The sequence below is a fragment of the Platichthys flesus genome, chromosome 6 (genome assembly GCF_949316205.1).
Source record: "Platichthys flesus chromosome 6, fPlaFle2.1, whole genome shotgun sequence".
Taxonomy (NCBI): domain Eukaryota; kingdom Metazoa; phylum Chordata; class Actinopteri; order Pleuronectiformes; family Pleuronectidae; genus Platichthys; species Platichthys flesus.
In genome coordinates, this window is record NC_084950.1 from 25,512,683 (window position 1) to 25,537,034 (window position 24,352).

Consider the following 24,352-nt stretch of genomic DNA (forward strand, 5'->3'; position numbering starts at 1 on the left):
AGGCAACCTCCTGGGCAATTTGTAGAACGAGGACAACAAGCTAAACAACGCAGCCCCTGAGATAAATCCTTCATCAGGGGAGAGCTGTGAAGAGCAGTGGAAGTCTCAATGAACTGGAAGTAATCGGATTAGTGGGAGCATCCAATGCACCCTCTCACACACACATTTGTGCCTGACAAAGACATAATAACGAATACTGTGAGTGTGTGTAGTCAGGTCTTTGGTGCTCCTCAGACACACAGTGGGTGGATATCATACAAGGCACTGGGGCAACTCAGGACATGAGCGTGGGTGGTGTTTGTCTCTCCTGTTCAATTTACACTTGCATGAATTCAGTCGCGGTGAATTACACAGAAAAATCGAGCCCAGCTTTGAGAGAGAATAAGATAGTACAGGCTATTTAGTTCTCTCCTCTACGGATATTTAAAAAAAAAAATCAAAAGAAGGCAACAGTTACATCACCTTAAATGTGATTCCTCTAAAATAGCATCCTACCGTTTCCACTTCATTTGGACAAATTAGGACCTGTGTGTCTGCGGTATCGTTCAGGACAAATACCAGATATTTTATTGAGGAAAAGAAAAACAAACATGAACAAATCATAGGGGTAGACATTTATTCTGTTGTCTAACAGTCTTTATGCCCAAACTATTATTAGATTTAAAGTGAGAGAAGTGCGTCTTTGCTGTTTGTAGTCAAACTTATCCATTTCTCCCATTTTATCAATTTCTCAGTTTGAACTCGTACATGTACACAGTGTAATCAAGACAGCTTCCAATGGACAATGATTTTCTCGATGGAACTCCTGAACCAGAATCGGCAATGATAGTGAGGTGAATGAGTGCACTTATGTATTATCCTTTAGTTTACTTAAGATAAGAGATACTCTCTCATTCTCCAACAGTGTTGCTGTGACTTGACCATACTTATTACTACTTAAACTTAACTACACCAAATACTCTCTTTATACAACTTAAAATTGAAGAAACCCCTTATGGTGGCCCCGTTTGTAATTTGGTGGAAAAGATACCTTTGCGTTTCACATGAAAATAGAAGTTTTATTTATTTCATGTAACATCATAGTATGATCATCATAATTCAACAAACACCAACAATGTCGTTGGTATGCAAAAGTAAAGTAAAGTTGTATTATTTATTTATAATAAAAAAGGTTTAATATCAGAAGTAAGATTTCTTATTGTCCAGAAAATGCCTTCCTTTCTTATGCAAGTGAATGCTATAGTGTAGCATTTCTGTGTAAGCAGCATTCTTCTGCTTGAGCTGGAGCTCATGTTATCTACTTTGCTGTCAGGTTGTTTAAGATATACTGTTTGTGTTGGTTGTCACTGAAACTGTAACCAGTATATAATAACACATACACAAGTTAAATAATTGCTACATAACACTACACCTGTACAACTAAATAGGATGTAAAACTCAAACTTTGTATCATTTAAATTTGATCAAGAAAATATTGTCTTGTCTTGAATACCATGATGAGGTCCAAATCTCATAAATTAGCTCATAGATTTATCAAATAGTTAAATTAAACATACAGACCATATAAAATGTATAGACAAACTTTATTTCAGTCTTTTGAAGTTGCAGATGATTCCAGACACCAACCACGTGTCCCTTTTTCACTTGCATGTTGCCCGTTACTTACCTGTTTTCCCATTATGTGGTGGTGAACAGGAACATAGTATTATTTTAGTTTTTATCATTGTTGTTGTTGTTGTTGCATTTTTACATTGTTATGCAATATGCTCTATTTTCTGTGTTCATGTAAGTATGTACCATGCATTGTCCAAAGTATTAAATTGTCCCAGTCTTTTAAAACCACACCACATTTCTATAATAATCTAGAAAATGCAGCCTCTTCCTCAGATTCTCTTAAAATCTAAAGTCTTTTCATTATCTAAACACGTTTAAAATAAAGTGTAGAGTCAATTTGAATTGTATTGTTCCTCCACTGAATTAGCAAAGACTTCTCTGTCTGCTGCAGGATATATGTAAATGTAACAGCCTCAGAGGAGATGCGCGAGGTGGATGACGCTCACAGAATCGACCTTCACCAAAAGAATTGTTTTCGTACGGTTGGACTCCTGCATACTGTGTAGGTTATGGGGACACAGCGGGGTCATTCATAGGCATGATGTCTAAATCTATACATATCCAGTGGGGAAATGAGCGTTTATAAACAGAGGCACATTGCATTCATCCATGAGCCACCCCCCTTCGTGGTAGTAGTGGAATGTACCAAATTGGCTGGAAAGGGGTGGTTACAGGAAGACAATGCGCTGATTTTCAAATAAATCTTTGATTGTCAATACCTTTAACATGTAATGCCTTCTAGTGGGGAAATGTGATTTCTACTTGGTGACATACGGTAACGTGTTCATCGGGTGTTGTGTCCGCGCGTCAGAGGCGGTGCGACCCCCCCCCCCCCCTTTGAGTGGGCCGCGCTCATATTTAGGCAATCTGAGACTGTAGCTGCACACACAGGTCGGACTGGTCCACAGAGAAGCAAGTGATAATGCCTGCCCCATGCATGTGCTCTCACAATTTCATTCCTTGAGACGAATCATTTCGGAAGAGGACGACTGTTTCATCCACACGGGTGAGTTCCCTCCACAGCATCCTACCGAGTGCGCACAAGGTGTTTTTCTGTGCGAGCGCGTATGTGTGTGTGTTTGCGTGAGAGAGGCTGAGTGGGGTACCAGTGCGCCGGATATGTGTGCATGGCCCGTGAATGATGAAACACCTCACAAGGATGTCATGCAGACGGAGCGGTGTGTGTGTGGGGGGGCTGTCATTATTGCGCCTTCCTCGGGGAGCGGCTCGTGCCACATGGCATCGCTGTGAATTTATTTCTTTGTGTGTTTGTCCATCTGCATTTTTTCCAAACCGGCCCGTTTCTTTTGACTCATCATTCCTGAGGCATGTGCAGCCGGAAGAAAATGGTGAGGCGCGTGTGTCTTTGTGCGCCTCCATCAGCCTCACACTCTGAATGTCCATTCAGTGATCGCGAGGCCGTGTTTGACTCCAGTCTCCATGATGAGCGCGGTGAAGGTTACTCAGCATCACGGCTGTGGTGCCTTCACTGGATTATGAAAAGACGGCCTATGCCTCACATAGACCAGGCTAATCTAGCAGCGGTGAAGTGGGTCTATTAATCCACTAATCCGCCACTCGGTGAAAAACGGGGTGCCCATGTTTATTCTGCAACCTCGGAACATCGATGCGTTTCATAGGAAAAAAATTCAAACGTGTACGTTTGAAAAATGTGAAACCAACACGCCTTGTAAGGGTGATGAAATCCAGAGGAGAGACAGATGATGCGCACTTCATCCCACCTCAGTCTGAATATATAGTGTCCACACCCTGGATGGTTTTCATGCTGAAATCCAAGGGATTTGCATGTTATTATTGTCCACACTAAAACAAAGCGCTGCACATTGTCCCGAAGAGATAGTTATAATAATAGTATTTTAATTATTGAAAGTTGGCATCCGGTCATGTATGAAGGGTTTGTCCATCACCAAGGGCTATGGAGCAGCTTTCCTCCGAATATGATCCTTTAGGAGACAAGTGGCACCTGTTAGCTCGCATTTGTATTTTATATTAAATGTTTCCCCAGCCGCGTACCACTATGATTCCCCCGAAGACTATAGAGACAAGTGCCACATGTCTGCTCATGTTATTATTGACATTTTTTTATTGACATCCTTCGAGGTTTCCCCATCCCTGAAAGCTGCATACTATTGTGATCATTCCGAATATTATCCCTTATAGAAGATGCATGCTGTCTGCTCATATTGGTATTTCTTTTTTTTAAATTCGACATCCCCTCACATATGACAGGTGTCCCCATCCCTCACAGCTGTGGTGACACCGTGTTTGGGTTCGTATGCAAATGGCCTCCTGCCTTCAATTATTCAGAAGGCTTGAAACATGATAGTCTCAACACCTCGACCGGTCACAGAGTCACCGTCGCCCAGGCTAATGTTCCAGAGCCTCTTTCTTTCCTCCTTCAGAACTTTAACTTACAATAAAATCCCCATTCATTGATTCTGCTGCCCCAACCAGACCATGTGATTTGCATGTGCACATATTTGTATGGACTCAAACACTCTGGCCTGGGAGAAGTAGGGAGGGGAAAAGTTAAGATTTAATGAATGCAGAAGAAACATATGATTGAAATCAAACATTTTAATAATTAGGTTGATGTGTACAGGTTTCATTTATCCTTGTCTTCATTTGCCAGAAACCCGTCAGTCGGCCACTTAGCAGGGAAATTAAAGGCTGAAAGGCGACTCACAAAACTCACTCAAACACACTGATGACTAGAATAAGTGTTTGTTCATCAGTAATGGTTGGGCCAGTGCTGTAACCACAGTTTTTAACTTTTTATTTTCCTGTTACTTACAGCAGTTTCCTCTTTTCTGCCACAGACATTGGTGATAATGAAGAACTGAAGACCTATTTCACTCAACCTCTACGAACTTTCTTAAACCCCACGTGTCCTTGAACCCAAACTCCTTCAACCTTGTAGCTGTGCAGAGACCGATTTGAAATAGTGACGTTTCAAAGACGCAGGCCCTGCCCTTCCAGCCCACTGACTGAAAAGACTTTCCACCCTTCGCCTTGATTGCTTTATCAAATGCCCAAAAACAGCAAGGCCGTCAAGAGAGAGCTTGACGACGATGTCACAGAGTCTGTTAAGGACCTGCTTTCCAACGAGGACGCCTGCGACGATTCCTTCAAGAAGAGCTCGCTGATCGTCAACAACCATGATGGGGAAGGGAAAGAGTGTGACGTGGAGGAAGGGGGCTCGGACGGCGAGGAAGAGGAGCGTCCAGCCTGGAACAGCAAGCTCCAGTATATCCTGGCCCAGGTCGGCTTCTCTGTAGGCCTGGGTAACGTCTGGAGGTTCCCATACTTGTGTCAGAAGAATGGAGGGGGTGAGTCCCAGTCAGATCATTAACACAGTGAGCAGTAGAACTCTTCAAATATGGATGGGTAACATAAACTTACTAAAAACTAAGACATTTACAAGGAACAGAAACATTCGATTCATCAAGTTTGTATTTATGTCACAGTTTTGCACAACTCCATGTGTTAATATCATAATCTTGTCCATGATTTTAAACTGTTAAATATTTCCGCCACACAGTAGTTAAGACAGATACTGTGCATTTACAAAACCAGACTCAGAATGAACTGGTTCGGCAATAACTACAGTTTGCTTTAGTGTTCTTGACACTGACTGTTTAAGTTTCTTATCCCATCAGAAAGACAATGGTCTTAGTCTAGTGATTAATAAAATTCCAGTTGTGGTTGTGTAAAAGAGTTTACAGCAGAAGAATAGACTTCGGTTTCAAAATCAGTAACATTAGAATGAATGTGTAGTAAACCTGTGAGTATTTCACTGTGCTGACATGCAACTGAGGAGGATTTATCAGATCCAAGTTTAGAGTATCACATCTAAAATAGTGGCAAGTCAAGGACTTGTGGGTCGGAGCCTTAAATTTACTCTGAGGCTGTAGACGCCTAAAAGTGTTGGCACATCTTTATGTTTCATGTGTTATTACAGAGATCAAATGTTGACTCAAGAAACCACGTGACTGCAAGTAACCAGAAGTTCGGATTTACCCTTGAAACAGTCTGAATATTATCAGAATAATAATTGGGCCCCAACTTGACAAAAAGACCATGCAGTGTTTATTATTACACTGAAGTCCTTTCCAAGCTTCTTTTTAATATTAAAAGAACTGCTGATAGAGTTTGGCCGCACATGACTCAGAAACTCCCAAAGTTCCTAAAATAGACAAATAGACGTTGAATGACCGGTTAAAAAGTGCCAAAAAGTGTGTGGGTTTTTTGTGTGTGTGTGTTCCAGGCCAATAATAATGTGTTGCACTTCCCACCTGGAGATTAGGTAAAGCCATTGACTGCCTTGAGAAAGCTGATTAAATGAAACTGTCTCACAGACGCTGGCCAGACAAGATAGAAGCTGTCGATACAAGTCATTTTAGTTATAAGATACAATGTCACAACGGGCTTAAAAACTAAGACCCATGAAATTAAAAGATCAGTATAAAAGACTGCATGCCATTCCAAATTAAAGAGTGTGTGTGTGTGTTTGTGTGTGTCCATACAAGTGTGTTCTTGTACATGATTTGCATGAGATCCATCTGTTAGTATCTTCCGTATGTGTGTGTATGTGTTCTGTTCAAATCAACTCTCTTTCGACCCTGTCATGTTTCAGGTCTGTTTTAAACAGCTCTGGTCCCCCTGCTGTGTTCAACTGTAATTAGATTAAAATGTCAGATCTGTGGCTGGGGCAGGTCTTTGTGCGTGTGCGCGTGTTAGTGCGTGTGTGTGTTTGTATGTAAGACTGGATTTTGTATATGTTTTAGTTGCATTATCCACACACAGCAGGAACCTGTATGCTTCATTTGCTATGTACAGTACGTGTTTGCATGTCATCGTCTCTCATCTCCTTACTGTTTTCTTTAATGGCAGTGTGATGAGAACAGAGGGGCCCTTTGTCTTCAGGGCCTACAGCAGTGCCTTTAAAAAAAGATCGTATTGAGTAGTCTGCTGATTATGTTCTCCATTAATTACTTCATTAATTAATTTTGAACTGCTTTGTTAACAACATGCTGAAGTATTGACCCTAACAACCTGAACACAAAACAGTAACAAGCGGTAGCACAAGATTCAATATGTCAAATAATTTGTTGTGTATTTCCTATGGTTATACAGATTAAGAATCAAAAGTAATTAATTAAACTTTATTTGTACACTCGTTTTTATAGAAACAATGTTAAACAAAGTGCTTTACGGAATCAAAACACCAGACAATCATGCACAAACATTATTAACAGGGACTGAGGAAATTTTATCGTAAATCTCCTATTGGAAATGCGGAAAATGTTGAATGCAGGTAAACAAAGAAAAATAAAATAATAAAGATAATAGAACAGAGACTAAATAAAACAGGATAATAAACTGATAACAATTCAGAAACAATTCATAGTAAATAAGTAAGTAACTTATTAAATAAGTAAGTAAATGATTGAACATCAAAGATTAAAAGGATATAACTGTTGAAGATGTTTAGAATAGAAGGTTTTTCAAGGTAGTTTTGATATGAATCATCTCATCTAATTTCTTATAAAACATGCATACAAATCATACACTCTCCTTTTCACTGCACAAGATGCCTGACTTGACAAACCAGCTATTTCACCTGCACAGCATAAGTGAAGAGGACTGCAGGAAACTATTTTAAGAAAAGATAGATTTGCTCTTATCAGGCTTATCAAAGTGTTGCCAACATGTGGGTCTCTGTTTGTGTGTGTGTGAGAGAGAGACGCTGTCGACAGTTTTAAAAGACAATGGAGACCAGTGGGGGGTATGAGTCTGACTGATGTTGAAGCCTCCCTCTACTCAGTGAACCAGAATTAGACGATTTAATATTAGAATCCAGTGAGTATACTGTACAAACACAAACACACACACTGGAAACAAAAGATAGACCAACACATATTTACTTCCTGCCTGTGACCACTCCCACCTAAAGCAGAGCTGGGAGGGACAGCAGCAGGACTCAGGAAAGGATCTGAATGAGCGTCCGGCCAGATGAAACAATATACTCTGTCGAAACAGGGATGAAAAAACAATATACCCATTGTGGAAGTTTGAATGTTGTCATCAGTGACTCACAGTGCACCTCGTTGACTCACCTATTGTACTTTTTGATGTAGGGGTTGAGAAAGGTGAAAAAAAGGCAGATCTAGGCCTAGAAATATGATGTATGATGTAGAAATGTCTCACAGTTTCCATGGTGGAAGGTCCTTTCAAGACACGCGTAGAAAATAAAAACCTACTCGCTGCAATATTCTTTGCATCACAACGTATGCAGCGGGAACTTAACAGCCACATAAATTCAATAACTTCCCCTAAACACATATAACCACCGGCCATTTCCTCTAAGGAAATGTTGAGGTTCTCTTAGTTCTCTTCAGAAGGTCTTGGGCACAGTCGTACGGCTCATGAGTAGATGCATGAGAGACGTGCCCCCTCTGTACTTCATTACATCACACTCATTACCGCCTGTCCTAATGTTAGTCATCCGCCCTGAAACCTTAATTGTAGAGAGCAACGTTGTCTATGTAATGTTGCCCAAAGTAATCCCACAGTCATTTAGGTAATTTAAGACTTCTGCATCGTTGCTGGTTTCCTGGATTATTTGATTGCACCACACACCGTGGTGGGACACATTAGGTGGAAACACACAGTTGCAGCTCAGCAGTCGTGTGTATAGTAATTTGTGTGTGTGTGTGTGTGTGTGTGTGTGTGTGTACTTATGCCTGTGTACTTACTTATGTCTGTGAGAAGACCATTGTGAGTAAAAACGAAAAAGAAGCCGTTCCTCACTTTTACAAAGAGTTGTTTGGAGGTTAAGACTTGAATTTAAGGTTAGGGTTTGGTTTGGATTAAGGTAAGGTATTTTGTTGTAATGGTTAAGGTTAGAGTAAGGAGCTAGGGGATACATTATGCCAGTGTTCTCGCTGAGATAGAGGTATGTTGTGGGGATGTAAATCTGTTTATATGGTGCCATTGTATGGACTTGACTTCCTTTTGGGGACACAAAGTAAGTCCCCACAAAAAAATCATTAGATTTTATGGTGGAGACATGTTTTAAAGGTTCAGTGTGTAGAATCTAGTGACATCTAGTGGATAAGTGTCACGTTGAAGCTGATAACTTTTCACCTCAACCTCCCCTTCCAAACATGAAAGAGAACCTGTGTTAGCCTTCGGTTGTCATAAAGATTGATTCAAATGGTGTTTAGTTTGTCGAGTATGGGCTACTTTAAAAACTGTGATACACTGTGATTGTGAATTTGTATACAGCGTGCCGCAGATTTAGAGATAAAGACCAGTTACAAAATGTGTATGTTGTGCCCATGTGCCTCAGGGCTGGTTTCAGGAATAAAAGTGGTGTCACCTCACAGTTCCAGTTTCCTCTCCTTGTGTGTCCTCAGTCTAACTTGCTGTCTGTATTTTGCTGGACCTGCAGGAGCGTACCTGGTGCCCTATCTCATCCTGCTGATATTGATTGGCATCCCGCTGTTCTTCCTGGAGCTCGCCGTAGGCCAGCGTATCCGCAGGGGCAGCATTGGGGTGTGGAACTATATCAGTCCTCGGCTGGGGGGCATCGGCTTTGCCAGCTGTATGGTGAGTCTTGACACTGTGTATTCGTTTTATTGCTTAAAGGTAGAGTTGGTAAGTTGTTTCTGAAAGAGTAATTATCTTTTTCTGGAAATCCATCAATAAAGGAATCTGAATCTGACTTCTAGTAGTTGTCAATCAGTGCACGTTCATCTGTTTTGGGGGTGTAGCCTTGACCAGAGGGCTGATTGGATTGGGTGGGATGTATCGGTTGCATATTTTCAGTGCAGCCTTCTTATCCAGGAATACCAACCCTAGCTTTAAAGACAGATTCTTTGGAACAAATAATATATTTTGAAAATGTGGAATCACAAATGGGAAACCATAAGGATAATGTACATTGGTCCTTTATGTGAAAAATGGAAGAAAAATGTTATCATCAAAGGTGACTCAAACAGAACATCATGTTTGTTACTATGTAAGAAGGTGATATGATTAAAGAATCCTGTTTTTGGTTCAGTGTGTCTGAAGTCAATCTACTCTGTTCCTGTAGGTTTGCTTCTTTGTGGCTCTCTACTACAACGTCATCATCAGCTGGAGCCTCTTCTACTTCTCCCAGTCCTTCCAGCAACCTCTGCCATGGCATGAGTGTCCGCTTGTGAAGGACAAGAACAGTACATGTGAGACACATAACAAAGAAACCCCTTAGCAATTAATTGTCACTCTAGCTTCTAACTCCCTGTCATGCTCGAACTGTGAAACACAGAGCTTATAAGAGAGGCGATTTTTAATAAAGAAGTCAAAGGCAACTCTTTACATTTCTGTCCGCAGATGTGGTGCCGGAGTGTGAGAAGAGCTCGGCCACCACCTATTATTGGTACCGTGAGGCCTTGAACATTTCCGACAGCATCTCTGAGGGAGGAGGCCTCAACTGGAAGATGACGGTGTGCCTGCTGATTGCGTGGTCCATGGTTTGCCTTGCTATGATCAAGGGAATCCAGTCTTCTGGGAAGGTAGGCACAAATTGATTTTCTTTTAGCGTTTTTTCATTTCCTCAGTAGATTTTGTAGCCAGAAAATATATTTTTTTAAATTTAGTTGGCTGTACAGCTTCCCTGTGATGGCTTGGCCAGCTTGGCCTTCATAGCCGCTTAGATATAACTCTTGGACTCTATAAAGTGACAGAAACAAATGGCCATTTCTTGCCAAGTGTTTTGTAAAATCCTCTCAAATAATGAGCTCACTTTAAAGTAGAGGTCTTTAAAGGGCACACAGAATGGGCGCCTGGTATTAAACCACTGCTTGGTGACTACTGTAATGTGACTGGGCTTGGCTTGGCTAATGATGCAGTCTCTGATATGATCCTGGGAGCTCATGTGATCTTGTGTGGGATTTCTGGCTCAGCTTACTTCAGTGCAGTATAGCGAAGCTGACAGTAGCGTGACTAGCATCCGGAAGGATAAGCCCACTGGCTAAAGGTCGGCGTTTGCTTGCAAACTCGCCCCGCTGCTCTTCTCTTTCTACCGGTGATCTTTATCAATCCACACTTTCTCGGATCATATGACAAGCATTAGCCAAGGTCACAGTCAAGCTGCGCTAATTGGAGAAATTGTTGCACTCTTTAATGTTCCCAGAGTAATCTTTGATGCAGAAGTTATTTGATTTTGATATTATCCCCCACATCTTACGCTGGGCATCGGCTTGGCTATGACAAAGAGTGGGGTCAACATTAATCCGGTGTATTTCTGCGATTACATTTTTTTCCCCTCTCCAGAAGAAAAAGATCTTGATGAAGTTCATAGATGAGCTGGAGAGAGCTTAACCCAATGAAACAAGTCTTTGTAATGAGGCCAAAATCATGGAGAATTAACATCCCGCAGATCTGTTGGGCTTTTCAGCCTCATTATTTTGGTTTTAAAGCACATTAAGTGAATGATTTAGTTACAGCTGCATCTGTAGGGAACTGTTTCCGGCACAAAGGCTCTGAAAAACCTATTATGTGCAACCTGTCTGTCACTAGATAGACAACTTGGTGGAGACCAAACTGGAGTTCTCAGAAGGTGAGTATATTGAACTGACATCTAACAACGACCTGGAAACATGGACTTATGGGATGCTCAGGTTGCACTCTGGCTGTTGAAATTTAGGTTTGCAATGGTTTTAACTAATGTAATGTTAGGTTGGTTATGGTTTTTGTTATCTGCCACTCAGTGTATTTCTGCCTTGGTGTAAAAAAAAGTTATTAATTACTAACTTCATGTTAAAACTGGATAATTTCTCTCTATTATGGGATAAATACATCTGACTCAGCTCCTGCAAGAAAAACTTTTGTTATATCAATACATGAAATCACATGAAAACCAACATATCTTCTCCTCTTAACAAATGATATGGATATGTTGTTATTATAATAAATATCCAAATGAGAAAAAGTTCCACAATTGTCTATGTTTACAGTGTACTTTTTATCTAAAGTAATCACGATTGATAGACTTGTGGATCAAAAATACAATTTAATTGTATTTTGTACAATACTTTGACAATAAAGGCTCTCAATCGAGATACCTTCTTGTTTGTAACTTAGGACCAAGCAACATTTTTTGTCATGGTGGCTGCAATACACTGCCATGTGTTTTCAACCTTTATGTTGAATTAACTTTATTATTTCAAATTTACAAAACAAGACTGGGAGCAATAAAAAACAGCAATAACCTAGAATCATATTTTTTTACCGTTAATTGAGAAAATTTGTTTTACAGCTTTAACATAATTGTCTTCAGGTTTTTAAACAAATGTGTTGAATATATTTTAGGTGAAAAGATTCTGCTTTGTGGAAAATAACCATATAGAACCCTGTCGAAACAGTAACTGTAGTTTCTTGAGATGGTGTGGTCACGTTGGCCTTCTGTAGCTCATTCTCCACGACAGTCTTAGACAAAACAAGATAGATGACTGCAGCAAAAACACAGCTTCAATCTCAGCCTGTGGCTCAACTGATTCACAGAGCTCCACAGTCTCATTTCCCTTGTCTGCCACATACTGCTTCCTGGCAAGAAATGTCACTGATAACCACAATCACTTTCACACTCACAACCACCACTGCCACTCTGTCAGAGGAGTTGTATTAGAACTAACGCGAACTTCCATTGCCATTGTGAAAACAAAATGATTTGTTAAAGTGAGAACATACGTTTATTTTGTGGTTTATGAAAAAAGAAACCCCAGCTACTGGTGAATTGTACATTTGGAGCTTGATGATCGTCCTCCAACTACCTGGTGTGTCTGGATGGCATCTCAAGTTGGCCAGAATAGAAATGGGAATGAACTTTCCCCTGAAGGGGCCAGATTCTTCTTTGAAGTTCAGTCGAGGCCTCGTGGTACAAAAGAATAATAATGTCCCCTCCACCCATGTTCACACAAAAGCCTTTTCCAAGGAATATCCCTAACTGCGATCTGCATTGCTGTCCCATTTGTGTGTGGGTGGGCGTGAAAGGGTTCAGACTGTTTTGGTTGCCATGGTTATACGCGCCCTTTCTTGCTTTGTTTGATTGTGAAGAGCGTGGCCCAAAGGAGAGGGAGTTTACAACTTTACAACTTATGGTGAGGGAGAGAGCAGGCTTGTCATAGATTTGGTAAAATAATGTTGAGACACATTGAACGTTGGTCTTTTGGATGAAAAGCAGTCTGCAGATTACTGGCTCTTTGTGTATGAAGAACGATTGCGTGTGATTTTATGTTCTCAGGGGGAAATCTGTTGATGATAACACAGTGATAGCAGTTCTCAGAATATGACCTTTGCAAGAAGCAAATGCATTCTAACAAGAAACATTATGTTTCAAAACATGACAGAACATTAAACTGACATCATGAAGGACCAGAAACATTATATCTGCTTATCACTGTTTGACTTGACTGGGATTGTGTTCTTATAAACTCGAGCTCTGTGCTCAGACAAGGGTTGCAGCAAATTGTTACATTTTACTTTAAATTGGGGGATTTATCATCTGCAAAGCTTTCAACTCTGCTTAGACACCAATACAACTCGAATAAAACATAAAATCAGTCTATATGTTGGTTTTAAGTTACAGAATGTATTGACGTCAGATTTCTTGCCTTTAATGCATCATTTCACAATTAACAGAAAACTATTTTTGTATCTGTGCTGTCATAAATAGATCGAGCTTTGAGGCATTTCTTTGAAACTAAAAGAAAGAGCAACTTGTGACCACTGCAGAACAGGAAAATGCCCCAGAATGAGTTCCTTTGGCAATGGAACCCTAGGTTTCAAAACTGTCTATAACCAGAGAACATAGCCATGGGACACTTGCCTCACAGTCAGTTCCATGAATATCCTTTGTGATCACAGGTTAGAGACTCTGAGTTTGGTGAAACTTTAAAATATATGAATGAATCCCACTTAAATGCATTGTTTACCTTTCTCTTTAAGATGTGACACTATGTTGCCTCACTCAGGTCTACATATGGACCACCATGTAGGAGACGCATTGGGTCTGAATCACCAACTGTGCACATGACCATCTCCCACCCCAAACCATCTCCCAGTGCCCACACCCCTCTGTTAGTCCTGTAAACCCATGTGTCGCAGGGTAGCGCCTCAGTCAGGCTCTCATTACAGCTCTCAGTCTTTAACTACCATCTTGTCTATACAAACTCAAAATGACATGGGGCCCAGTGTCTGATTAGCACAATAATGAGACAAAGGGGCATGCAAAGACCCTGGAGCTACCAGTTCTGGCTGATATCAGTTAACCACCTTGCCTGGGGCATTCTTTAAAAATGATCAGAAAAGATCAGATATTTTAAAACATACCCCAGACTCATCTCTCCGCTACAAACCTAGATCCGAGACATGGATATAAATAGGAAACAAAAGAAAATGCAATGGCTTATCATAATTTTCCCGTCTCATTTACCAAGAAGAACACATTTTTTATTTTTGCAGCTTTTTAAAGGCATAAGCTACTCACTCTCAACATGTGATCAGGAACTGAGCAGCAGTTAGTTCCCCCTTCATAGTCCAAAACTTAAAATGTTCAACTTTGATAAAAAAAGGTGAATAGTAAAACTATTTAAGAGTAAAACTTCCATAACCAGCCGGCAGTTTGGATAAGGCTGTTGGGTCTACTTCAAATCTGTGCTGGCAAAACATGATCTGGAAACAAGCTCATAGCTATGAACAAAACATTTATTTGAATTCAGCTTAGTTTGACTTTTAGTATCTTGTGATCACTCAAAACTGATTTGGTCCTTATACAGCTGTAAGTGACAGTCTTTGTTTTCGCTGTGTATCCATTGCTCCTAGTTTCCAAGACACTGTGTGACTCTCTTGACATCTTGAACAATGCAAAGTGTCTGTTGAGGGACAAGCTTACAGGAAAGTGTTTTAATTTTAATTCAATGATGTGTTTGTTTGCAGGTGATGTACTTCAGCTCCCTGTTTCCATATGTTGTGTTGATATGCTTCTTGGTTCGGGCTCTGCTCCTGAAGGGCTCCGTCGATGGGATTCGCCACATGTTTACACCCAAGGTAATGCAAGTCAGCATGTCTCTATAGTCTTAAAATACAATTCAGAGCAACACTACTGTTGGAAAGTCAATGAAATTTACTAAGGAGGAATATATCCATTTCGTATTTAACCATTTGATTGTTGTTCTTCAACTAAATTGTTTCATTATCAAATAATCAACCCATCCCTTTGTCTATAAAATGTCAGAAAGTAGTGATTATATTTTGCCGGAACCCAGGTTGACATATTTAAATGTCCTGTTTTGTGCAGCTCAGACCATAACCTTGCAGATAACAAAGATTGTAATCTCCATTTAAAAAAACAAAACCGTAACCAGCAGATCTGTTTCCTGTTTACTTGTGAAATCCTGAAACATCAATACAACTAATCTAAAAAATGCTGACAATTTATTTCCTTTCAATAAACAAACGGATTAATCGTTGACGTTCTTCATGAGAGACAAGCATGTGTCAGAAATGTAGAAATGCTTCTTGAATATTCACGCTTGCAGGCCAAGTTTTTTTAATCAACCAGTCTCTGTTAAATTGGATGACTTCAAGGTGTCGCACTCCAAAATTCAATCTGCAGCGTAATAGGCCGGCTCATCTGCATTATCAGGCCAATGGCACTTTGGGATGTGAAACCATGTCACCATGGCAACTGGAGTCACTGAGGCTTTATGTAGGCGACCAGCCCCAGACACTCGTCCACAGCAGAGTGTGTCTGTCGCGTCTCATGTATCGGCTCAGTCTCGTTGGCCGATATTTTACAATTTTAGCCAACATGTGTTGCCACCGTCTCCCGCGCACATCAAAGTCCTGCTGCATGCGGCGAGCAGTGTGAGACCTTTTGTAACAGAGAATCTACCAGGTGGAAACTGTCAAGCCACCAGCTGTCATTTGGCAAGACACGGTGTCCTGAGAGGCCGCACAACACAGACTAATAAATGTTGATTATTAAAAAAACATTGTTGGATGAGCATGTGAGTTTAAAGCCACTTATAATAGATCATTCTGTGCACTCAAGGATTATTATTGTTTCAATTATTGACTTTCAACCTCATTGTTGAAGGGTTTTTATGTGTCGCAACATGTGAATCACAGACCACACATAGTCTTAGTCATAATACGTAATAACATACACAAGGCAAGGAACTACACTATGTTCAAACATATGCTCACAACCCCCCCGCCCAGCCAAAATAACACAATGTGCATCACTGACAGTGAAGCATCATAGTCCCATTCAGATTTTAAAAACTCTTTTTCATAAATGTTCTAAAATAGAACAATCAGTTCATGTATTCACACGTGTGGTGCCTAAACTGTCACGGAGTTACATCATCAGTTTGTTTAATGACAAAAAGTCACACTATAGCACCGCATGTTAATGTTATCACTGTAGACGTGTGAGTCTTCACAGATTTAGATCAATCTCAAAACCCAAACCTCACATCTTATATGTTAAATATACAGAACAGTTTATCTTTAATTACCGAATTTTGGGAATTGAAATTATGTATTTACATTTTTTGAGTAATCTCAATTCAAATTTTCAATTACTCATTTTCACCTTTGTTTATCAATAATACAAATTCACAAGTAAATTCAAGGTTTAAAATATAAACCTTGATTTTTTATACAAACCTATATTTACAATCAGCTCATTTCAAATTAAGCAGCAGTTGTATTAACATGTGTTAAGTGCCTTAAGTGACTAGGTTAAAATTATTTATAATAATAAAAACATCATAAAAGGTAACTCATTTTCAGATTAAACATCGATGATATCAATGAATTCTAGCTGGAATCGAACAAACATTCAGCCAATCACTGTACACTCCATTGATCATGTGACACTGGCGTTTCTAATTAGGGGAAGTGATCAGCTATGTCGGTCGAAAAGTCAAAATGCAACTTAGCTGACCTCTTACTTTTAACTTTTTAAAATTGAAAAATAAAAAGTGAAGATTTCTAAATCTGGTGAGACAGATTTACTTCCATAAAAGACGTTGCTAAACATGGACTGTGTCACTGAATCTGCCTGTGCTCTGTTTCAGTTGGAGATCATGCTGGAGGCCAAGGTGTGGCGAGAGGCGGCCACGCAGGTTTTCTTCGCCCTGGGTCTCGGCTTCGGCGGCGTCATCGCCTTCTCCAGCTACAACAAGCGGGACAACAACTGCCACTTCGATGCCGTCTTGGTGTCTTTCATCAATTTCTTCACCTCTGTGCTGGCCACCCTGGTGGTGTTCGCTGTGCTGGGCTTCAAAGCCAACATCATGAGCAGCAAGTGTGTCGCACTGTGAGTATTAACTCAGTCACGTTCAGATATTTATAGCTTTGTGTTTACTGTCCACCAGTAAAGGGCTGATCTGAGTGTTAGCGTCCCTCACGATGAAACAGCGGTTGTGGCTCTTTTAAAAAAAAGCTAATCGGACTCCTAGTGTTTATGTTTTCCATGTAGGCAGTGGCGAAAGAGAAACAAATGTCATTCTGAATTTCAATTGTATGAATAAAACATAGGGCAGGGCAATAAAACAGTATCAGTAATTATTGAAATATAAGAAAAGTTCAATATATAATGATATATTGCTCATTTACTGCTCAAGTGTTAATCATTTTCTGCTCACAAATAAGAGTTTTAACCATTAACCTTCTCTCAGGGGCCAAAATCTGTCTTAAACAGATATTTATTGGAAACTCATATGAAAACTTGTATCTCTGTATCACTTTTGGCCTTATTGTCCCTGTCCTACCAAGACATGGTTATTTTTTAATCATCACTTACTTGTGTCTGTTTTTTAGAAACATTAATAAGATTGTGGGGTTGCTGGGTAACGGCATTGAGGAGAACCTGATCCCGCACCACATCAACCTCACTAAGGGTGCTCTGGTGAGTGTGGAGGACTACGGTCAGATGATAACCATCTTCAAAGGGGTGAAGGATACCGACTACCAGAGCCTGGGTCTGGACTCCTGCAGCATTGAGGACGAGCTCAACAAGGTTTGTGGAAAAACACATAGAAAAACACATCCAAATATTGATTGATAGGAAATTATCAATAATTCTTTAAAAATACTTATTTGTTTTCTTGCCAAGAGTTAATTGAGAATCCAGTAAATGTGAAGCAGGGGCAACCATTTAGATTAGCTCCACTCAAACACTGTTTGTTTAGTCTCTACAAACACTAAAGGGGGGAAACAGGGTGCTGATGGGGCGGCAGCACCCCCTATTGGCAAGGGGTGTAATAGACATATCAATTAAAAAACATTTCATTTTATTTTACAAGAGTAACATTTTAAGAGTAAGGCAAACATTTTGGATTCAGTATTTTTTTGACAATATTTTCTGTGTGGCCAATCTGATGCACAATAAGATAGCATGAGGCTCCAACTGAAGGAATGTCAGTTGTGGTAGATCTGGGTAGGATATTTCTTTTATGGCCAAAAAAGCCAAGTTGCAAATCGCCTTTTGTTTTGTAAAACAACCAGACACTACTCCAGTACATAGCTTTCAATGAGGACGAGCTGCTGATAAAACCTAGCACTTTTATGATTATGTGTAAGTTTTTCATTAGCCATACAGAACAGCCGTTCTCATACATGATCTCTGGAGAATGTCTGCAGAGGCTTGACCTGACCTTTTACTGAGTTTGCTTTTTCACTCACTCGTGGTGAATCCTGCAGAGAATCTCCTGCTGTTTTCTCACATTGGCTCATTCGGACATTCTTTGGAGTTTTGACTAGAGGGCCGGCCGGAGAAACTCTTACTTAGTATGTGTCTGAAAGAAGCTATGAAGACTCATAATGTCTGTATGAATTAACCTACCTCAAGTAAAGGCCTGGATCTTAGTTTAGGTAAAGTGAAGATGCTTACTTCCTTTCCTTCTTCTTCTTCTTCAACCCTTACAGGCCGTCCAGGGCACAGGCTTGGCCTTCATCGCCTTCACAGAGGCCATGACCCACTTCCCAGCATCGCCCTTCTGGTCCGTCATGTTCTTCCTAATGCTGGTGAACCTTGGCCTCGGCAGCATGTTCGGCACCATCGAGGGCATCCTCACTCCGTTGATTGACACTTTCAAAGTCCGCAAGGAATTTCTCACAGGTCAGAGATGATGAATAAGAACAACAATGTTCCTTCTTTCTTTCATACTAAGTTAAATTTGACCGAGTAGCCTTTTAAATCAAGTAGCATTACATTTGAAAGTGTTTCGTTGCATGTGCAGGATGTCTAGGGGCTGTATTTGCCTGGGTTGTTAGATAATCATTCACTTGTTTTCATATTTATAAAGTTGATCATCAACAAAGAAACAACAGTTTATCAAACGTCTGTCCTTTTCTAGAACTGCCCTGGTAGATCAGCACCAACACTTAGAGAAGATGAGAGGGGAAATTAGTTTATTATAATGTTATGATTCCAGTACAAAGTCTCAAACCCTCAGCAATGAGACTTTCTCTTAATTTTGGAACATAAATGCAACTTTTCACTGACATCTAAAGCTAAGACAGAAATATTGCCACAATTAGGGCCATGTTGAAGAGAAATGTTATGAGATTTCAAAAATAAAAGTCTTATATCGGAGAGGCGGTGGTCTAGTGGCAGAAACTTGGACTATGGGCAGAGAAGGTCTCTGGTTCGTCTCCGGTTCGACTCCACGGAGAGACAACAAAAGACGAACCTGGATTGATCTGTCAAAAATCCAAGAGTCTCCCTACCCTGTCTAGTGCCCCTGAGCAAGGCACCTTACTCCCCCAACATCTGCTCCCCGAGCGCCGTACATGGTCGCTCACTGCTCTGTGTGTCCTGCACCAGATGGGTAAAAAGCAGAGATTAAATTTCCCTACCTGCATGAGTGTGCCTTTGCATGTCTGTGCATGTGTTTGGGACGAATAAATGGATCTTAATATTATGAATAAAAAGTTGTAATTTTACAAGATCCAATGCCTTTGTCAAACTATGAAACCTCTTAAACAATCACACATATGTAATGTGGGAAAACCCTACAGTTGATTTCCTCCTACACAAAAGAGTTGATATTTGTGTGGATCTTTTTTCAGAATAGACTCAGTTTCTTACACAATCTTTTTTGTCCAGATACTTATGATAAAGTGGTGCTGATGTGACAAAAGGTTGAGTAACCTAAAAAGATGCTCCACATTCTTCATTCTAACAAACAGCAGATTGATCTTCAGATATTTCCTCTCAAAAATGAGTCATAGCCAAAATTAGGACTTTATTATGACTTCCTCCCTGTAAATAAAAACATTAATCTTTTAACATTATGACTTTGTTATTGTTAAATTATGACTTTATTCTCAAAATATCAGATTGGTTTGTCCTCTACGTTGGCAATAGATAGAAACACATATTCAAAATTAAAAAAAAAAAATTCTACCATAAGCAACTTCTTAAGTTTTGATAAATGAGGCTTGAGGCTCAATGGCTGCTGCACACTGCAGTGAACAGATGTGGGACATGCGGCTGCTCATTGGCCTCCGACAGCTTTAAATGGTTCCCGCTGTAGTTAACCATGTTGCATTTTAGCTCTGTTTATTACAACTTGCTAGTTTAGGTGTAAGTTAATGACAATAGTTTACGGTACAACCATAAAATATAATCGCACTTACCAGCCACAAACGATATACAAGTTATATGTATGCATGTATTAGCTGTTCTTAGTGCTTCCATACTTCTTATTTGAACAATCCAATATGAATGTGAACTCAGTGACCCGCTCTGTATTGTAGATTATCTGTGAGTATGCACACTATCTAACTGCAGTACCTGCATCTCTCCTGCAGTGGGGTGCTGTGTGCTGGCCTTCTCCATTGGCCTCCTGTTTGTTCAGCGCTCAGGGAACTACTTCGTGGCCATGTTTGACGACTACTCGGCCACTTTGCCTCTGCTCATCGTGGTCATTCTGGAGAACGTGGCCGTCGCTTGGGTTTACGGATGTGAAAAGTACGTACACAATATCATCAACTGCATATAGTCTGAAGTTTGTATGAATTACATAGAATGCGAAAGTAAGCAGGTATGTGCAGAATCAAACTTCGTATTGACATTTACCCTTCAAACCAATTAAAAAGCAGATCTTTTTTTATCACGTTTCTAAGTGAGATAGTGTTGAACAAAAAACTTTTATACAGCATTTTGATGATGTCTTGAAGAAAAGCCAAATTGACTATGATCACATATGCATTTAGTATTTTGGTAGTTTTGCTTGTAATATTTTCAAAATAATTATTAAAGGGGACATATTATGAAAATTCCACTTTTGTAGTGCTTCTACACGTTAATTTTGGTATCTGGCATGTCTACCGTCCCAAAAACGCGGGGCCCTGAAATCAGGTCAATCTGAGGAGGGCTGTTTTAGACAGGGTAAAAAAGGTGCTGTTTAAAATTATCCTTGTCGTATTTTGACCAAAATATGTTACAGACATTTCATTAAGACCCCAAGGAACCATATCAACTGTGGTAAAATGGGCATAATATGTCCCCTTTAAAACATTAATAAATCTGTTCTATTCATGTACCTGAGTAGATCTATTTGAATGAAGCCGTGAAGGCAAGACATACACAACATACAGAGGCCATCAGGTTTACAAACAAGAAATGATTTTGGATTCTTTGCCACAAACTTCTGATCTCACCTCCCACTGCTTCGCTGCCCCCACTCTCTCAGGTTCTTTGAAGACCTGAAGGACATGCTGGGCTTCACGCCGTACCGTTTCTATTACTACATGTGGAAGTACATCACGCCCATCCTGCTGCTGGTGCTCCTGTGCTCCAGCTTCGTCCAGCTGTCCATGACGCCGCCAAGCTACAGTGCCTGGATAGAGGAAGAGGTGAGTCAACGTCTCCGGCCGGTCTCTCCCGGGACCAGAGATCAAGGAGGAGGGGGGTGGAAGAAGTATAAAGCAAATTAAAGGGTTCAAAGTAGCTGAAATGGAAAGGCAGGGGATGACCAAGTTTTCACTGATAAACACATGTTCAGGCATCCTTTTACCAAGGGAAAGTCAACAGTATGTGTAGTCTACCACTCAGACATACAATGTTTGATCAGAGCCATTTTAAACCTTCAGTAAGTAGAGCAAAGGACAAAATTGGACAGTTCTCCTTCCTGTTCTCCTTAATGTGCAGTAATGCTCACCCTACTCACCTGCAGAATGATTGGGCATCCTTTTTGATTTAGGTACAAACTTTCAACATAACTTATTACAATAGCTTTGATTAATACATGAAATAATCTGCAATGTTAGATTTTATACAAAATGTATAAAATCCCTAAAACCATTTGATAGTGTTCAGGGTGACATCTTCATATTCCTCCTCTGTTCAAGAGTCTTGAAAACCATACACATTCATGTTGTCATATCAGTGATGCAAATGCAGAGGAGGGCAGCAACTCCTTGATTAATCATTGTACTGTTGACTCAGTGATCACTGGCAATTTATCAACATTTCAATTCTCACATAGCAAAATAGTTTTGGCCAACAATCAGCCAACGTCCCTCACATCTTGGGCAGGCTGTTCTTGTTTGCCAGATCTGGGCCCCAAGGAAGCCGTAGCAATACAGCACGTCAACCAAAGGTGGCTCGAATTAGTTTTTATGCTATATGGGCCATATTCACCATTCGCCTCATGGGAGCACTTCAGCTTTGCATCCCTTTTCCTCCTTGTTAAGAGCGATTGCGTGTTTGCCAGAAGTGACCCACATTTGCTATTTTACCGGTGGGCAATTTGAGGCCCACATCCATTTTGTTTTTGGCCACAAAGCCATAAGTGCTGCATCATTGCCTAAAGTGGCCCACATCTGTTTGCTACCTATAGAACAGACATTAATTACATCAACTTTATGGAAAATATAAATTAACAATTAAGTGAGATATATTTAAAAGCAAATATATGGATTGATTACAAGATTGGTTGTTTCACAAGCTGGATGGTTTACCACCTTTCTTTTGTTGAGGGAAACCTTGTTAATGAGCCACTGTCCACTGTCATGAAAGCACTGAGAGGAAATTACTTGTTGTCAACTCATCATTGTGTGTGTAACTCCACTTGTCCGTCCTCCATATTTTCTTCTGTATAACATGTTTTCCTCATGTCTGTCCTCCAGGCCAAAGAGCACACTGTGATCTTCCCTTTGTGGGGCATCGTGGTCTGCATCTCCCTGGTGGTGATGGCCATCATGCCCGTGCCCGTGGTCTTTTGCCTGCGCTACTTCAACATCATCGATGACAACACCAGCAGCCTCTCCACCGTCTCCTACAAAAAGGGCCGCATCATCAAAGAGACCGCCCGGCCGGGGGAGGATGATGACACCAGCCTGATTCAAGGCAAGTCGCCCAGCGAGGCGCCCTCGCCGATGCCCGGCAACAGCATCTACCGCAAGCAGAGCGGCAGCGGCGGCCCTGATGCTGACACCGCACCTAACGGCCGTTACGGTATTGGTTACTTGATGGCCGACATACCGGATATGCCAGAGTCAGACTTATAGACTGACTATAATAGTAAGCCCTATGCGGCCATACCGGCAGGCCACTCCCCCCCTCCACCCCTCTGCGTGCGTTTAGTTGGCTGTATCATCAATGTATATTTCACTTGTACTATATATCCTTTGTAGATATCGTAGCTGCTCTCTATTTGTCGTCTCTGAACCTTTTTGTTTATTGTCTACTTTACAACAAGTGGGAGGAAACATCACCCTTATCTGACCCATGATCCATTGGCCTGGCTGCGTCCCAAACTACTCTGCGTCTCCTGCTCCCTCTGCTTCCTCCTCAGTGCAGATTCTGCAGGAGGGAACAGGTGTAAGCAATAAGGTGGACGTCCCACCAGGCCTACTTGAACAAGGATCTGCATTTAGGAGTCTGCGAAGGAGCAGTTGCGCGGGGTCGTGAGGTCCTTTTTTAGATTGAGCCTGTGTCTGTTGGGGGGTGTGTTAATCAAGCCAGCATCTAATTCTGCTGTAAAAACTGGGCGTGTAGATTATGACACCTAACTGCTGGCCTAGAAGTCCTGAGATTAGCGGCAGTGTAATAACACTGCGAGACTGATCATCTTTTTGCTGGTGAGAGTTCACGAGTTGAGTTCAAACAGCGAGAGGATGACCTCTGGAAACCACTCCCATGAATGTTTGAGACGAAAGTGTGCCTAAGTAATTTATATTTGTTTATAGAATACATGATGGACGCTGTATATTTAAGGTATTCTGTAAATATAATATAAATATTATAAATATATTTATCTTGATAGTTTGGATATCAGAGCACCATGTTTTTAATGTTCAGAAGTACTTCAAACTTCCTTAACTCTCATCTTTGTTTTTTACTAATGTGTTGTCAATGTTTGTGAGGAATGAACCCCTCTTGTAAATATTTTTTCCATGAAATGGCTTAAAATGCAATGTATTTTTTTCCCTGTCGAGATTAAAGATCAAAATGGTCCACACCCTGCCACAGATGTTGGTCCTCTTTTTTGTTTAGGTCTTGTCTGGTTATTCACAACCTGGCTGTCACCATTCCTCTACTCTAAATGTAAATAACATTAATTAAAGAATATGAATCTACACATACAAAGAATGAAGATACTGGTAACTTTAGAATTAATTAGGAGTATTTTATAATTGTAAAGGT

The 24,352-nt window shown here is 40.5% G+C and overlaps 1 protein-coding gene across 1 annotated transcript; it reads left to right on the forward strand.

Annotated features, from left to right (window-relative positions):
• Positions 1-2,494: 2,494 nt before the first annotated feature.
• On the forward strand, positions 2,495-24,175 carry slc6a15 (solute carrier family 6 member 15). The gene is made up of 12 exons (XM_062390818.1): positions 2,495-2,620; positions 4,455-4,964; positions 9,092-9,249; positions 9,737-9,863; positions 10,015-10,196; positions 14,620-14,730; positions 16,770-17,011; positions 17,515-17,713; positions 18,622-18,814; positions 20,512-20,671; positions 21,396-21,558; positions 22,834-24,175. The coding sequence occupies exons 2-12, from the start codon at positions 4,664-4,666 to the stop codon at positions 23,212-23,214; spliced, it is 2,217 nt and encodes a 738-aa protein (XP_062246802.1). The 5' UTR covers positions 2,495-2,620; positions 4,455-4,663; the 3' UTR covers positions 23,215-24,175.
• The last annotated feature ends 177 nt before the right edge of the window (positions 24,176-24,352 follow it).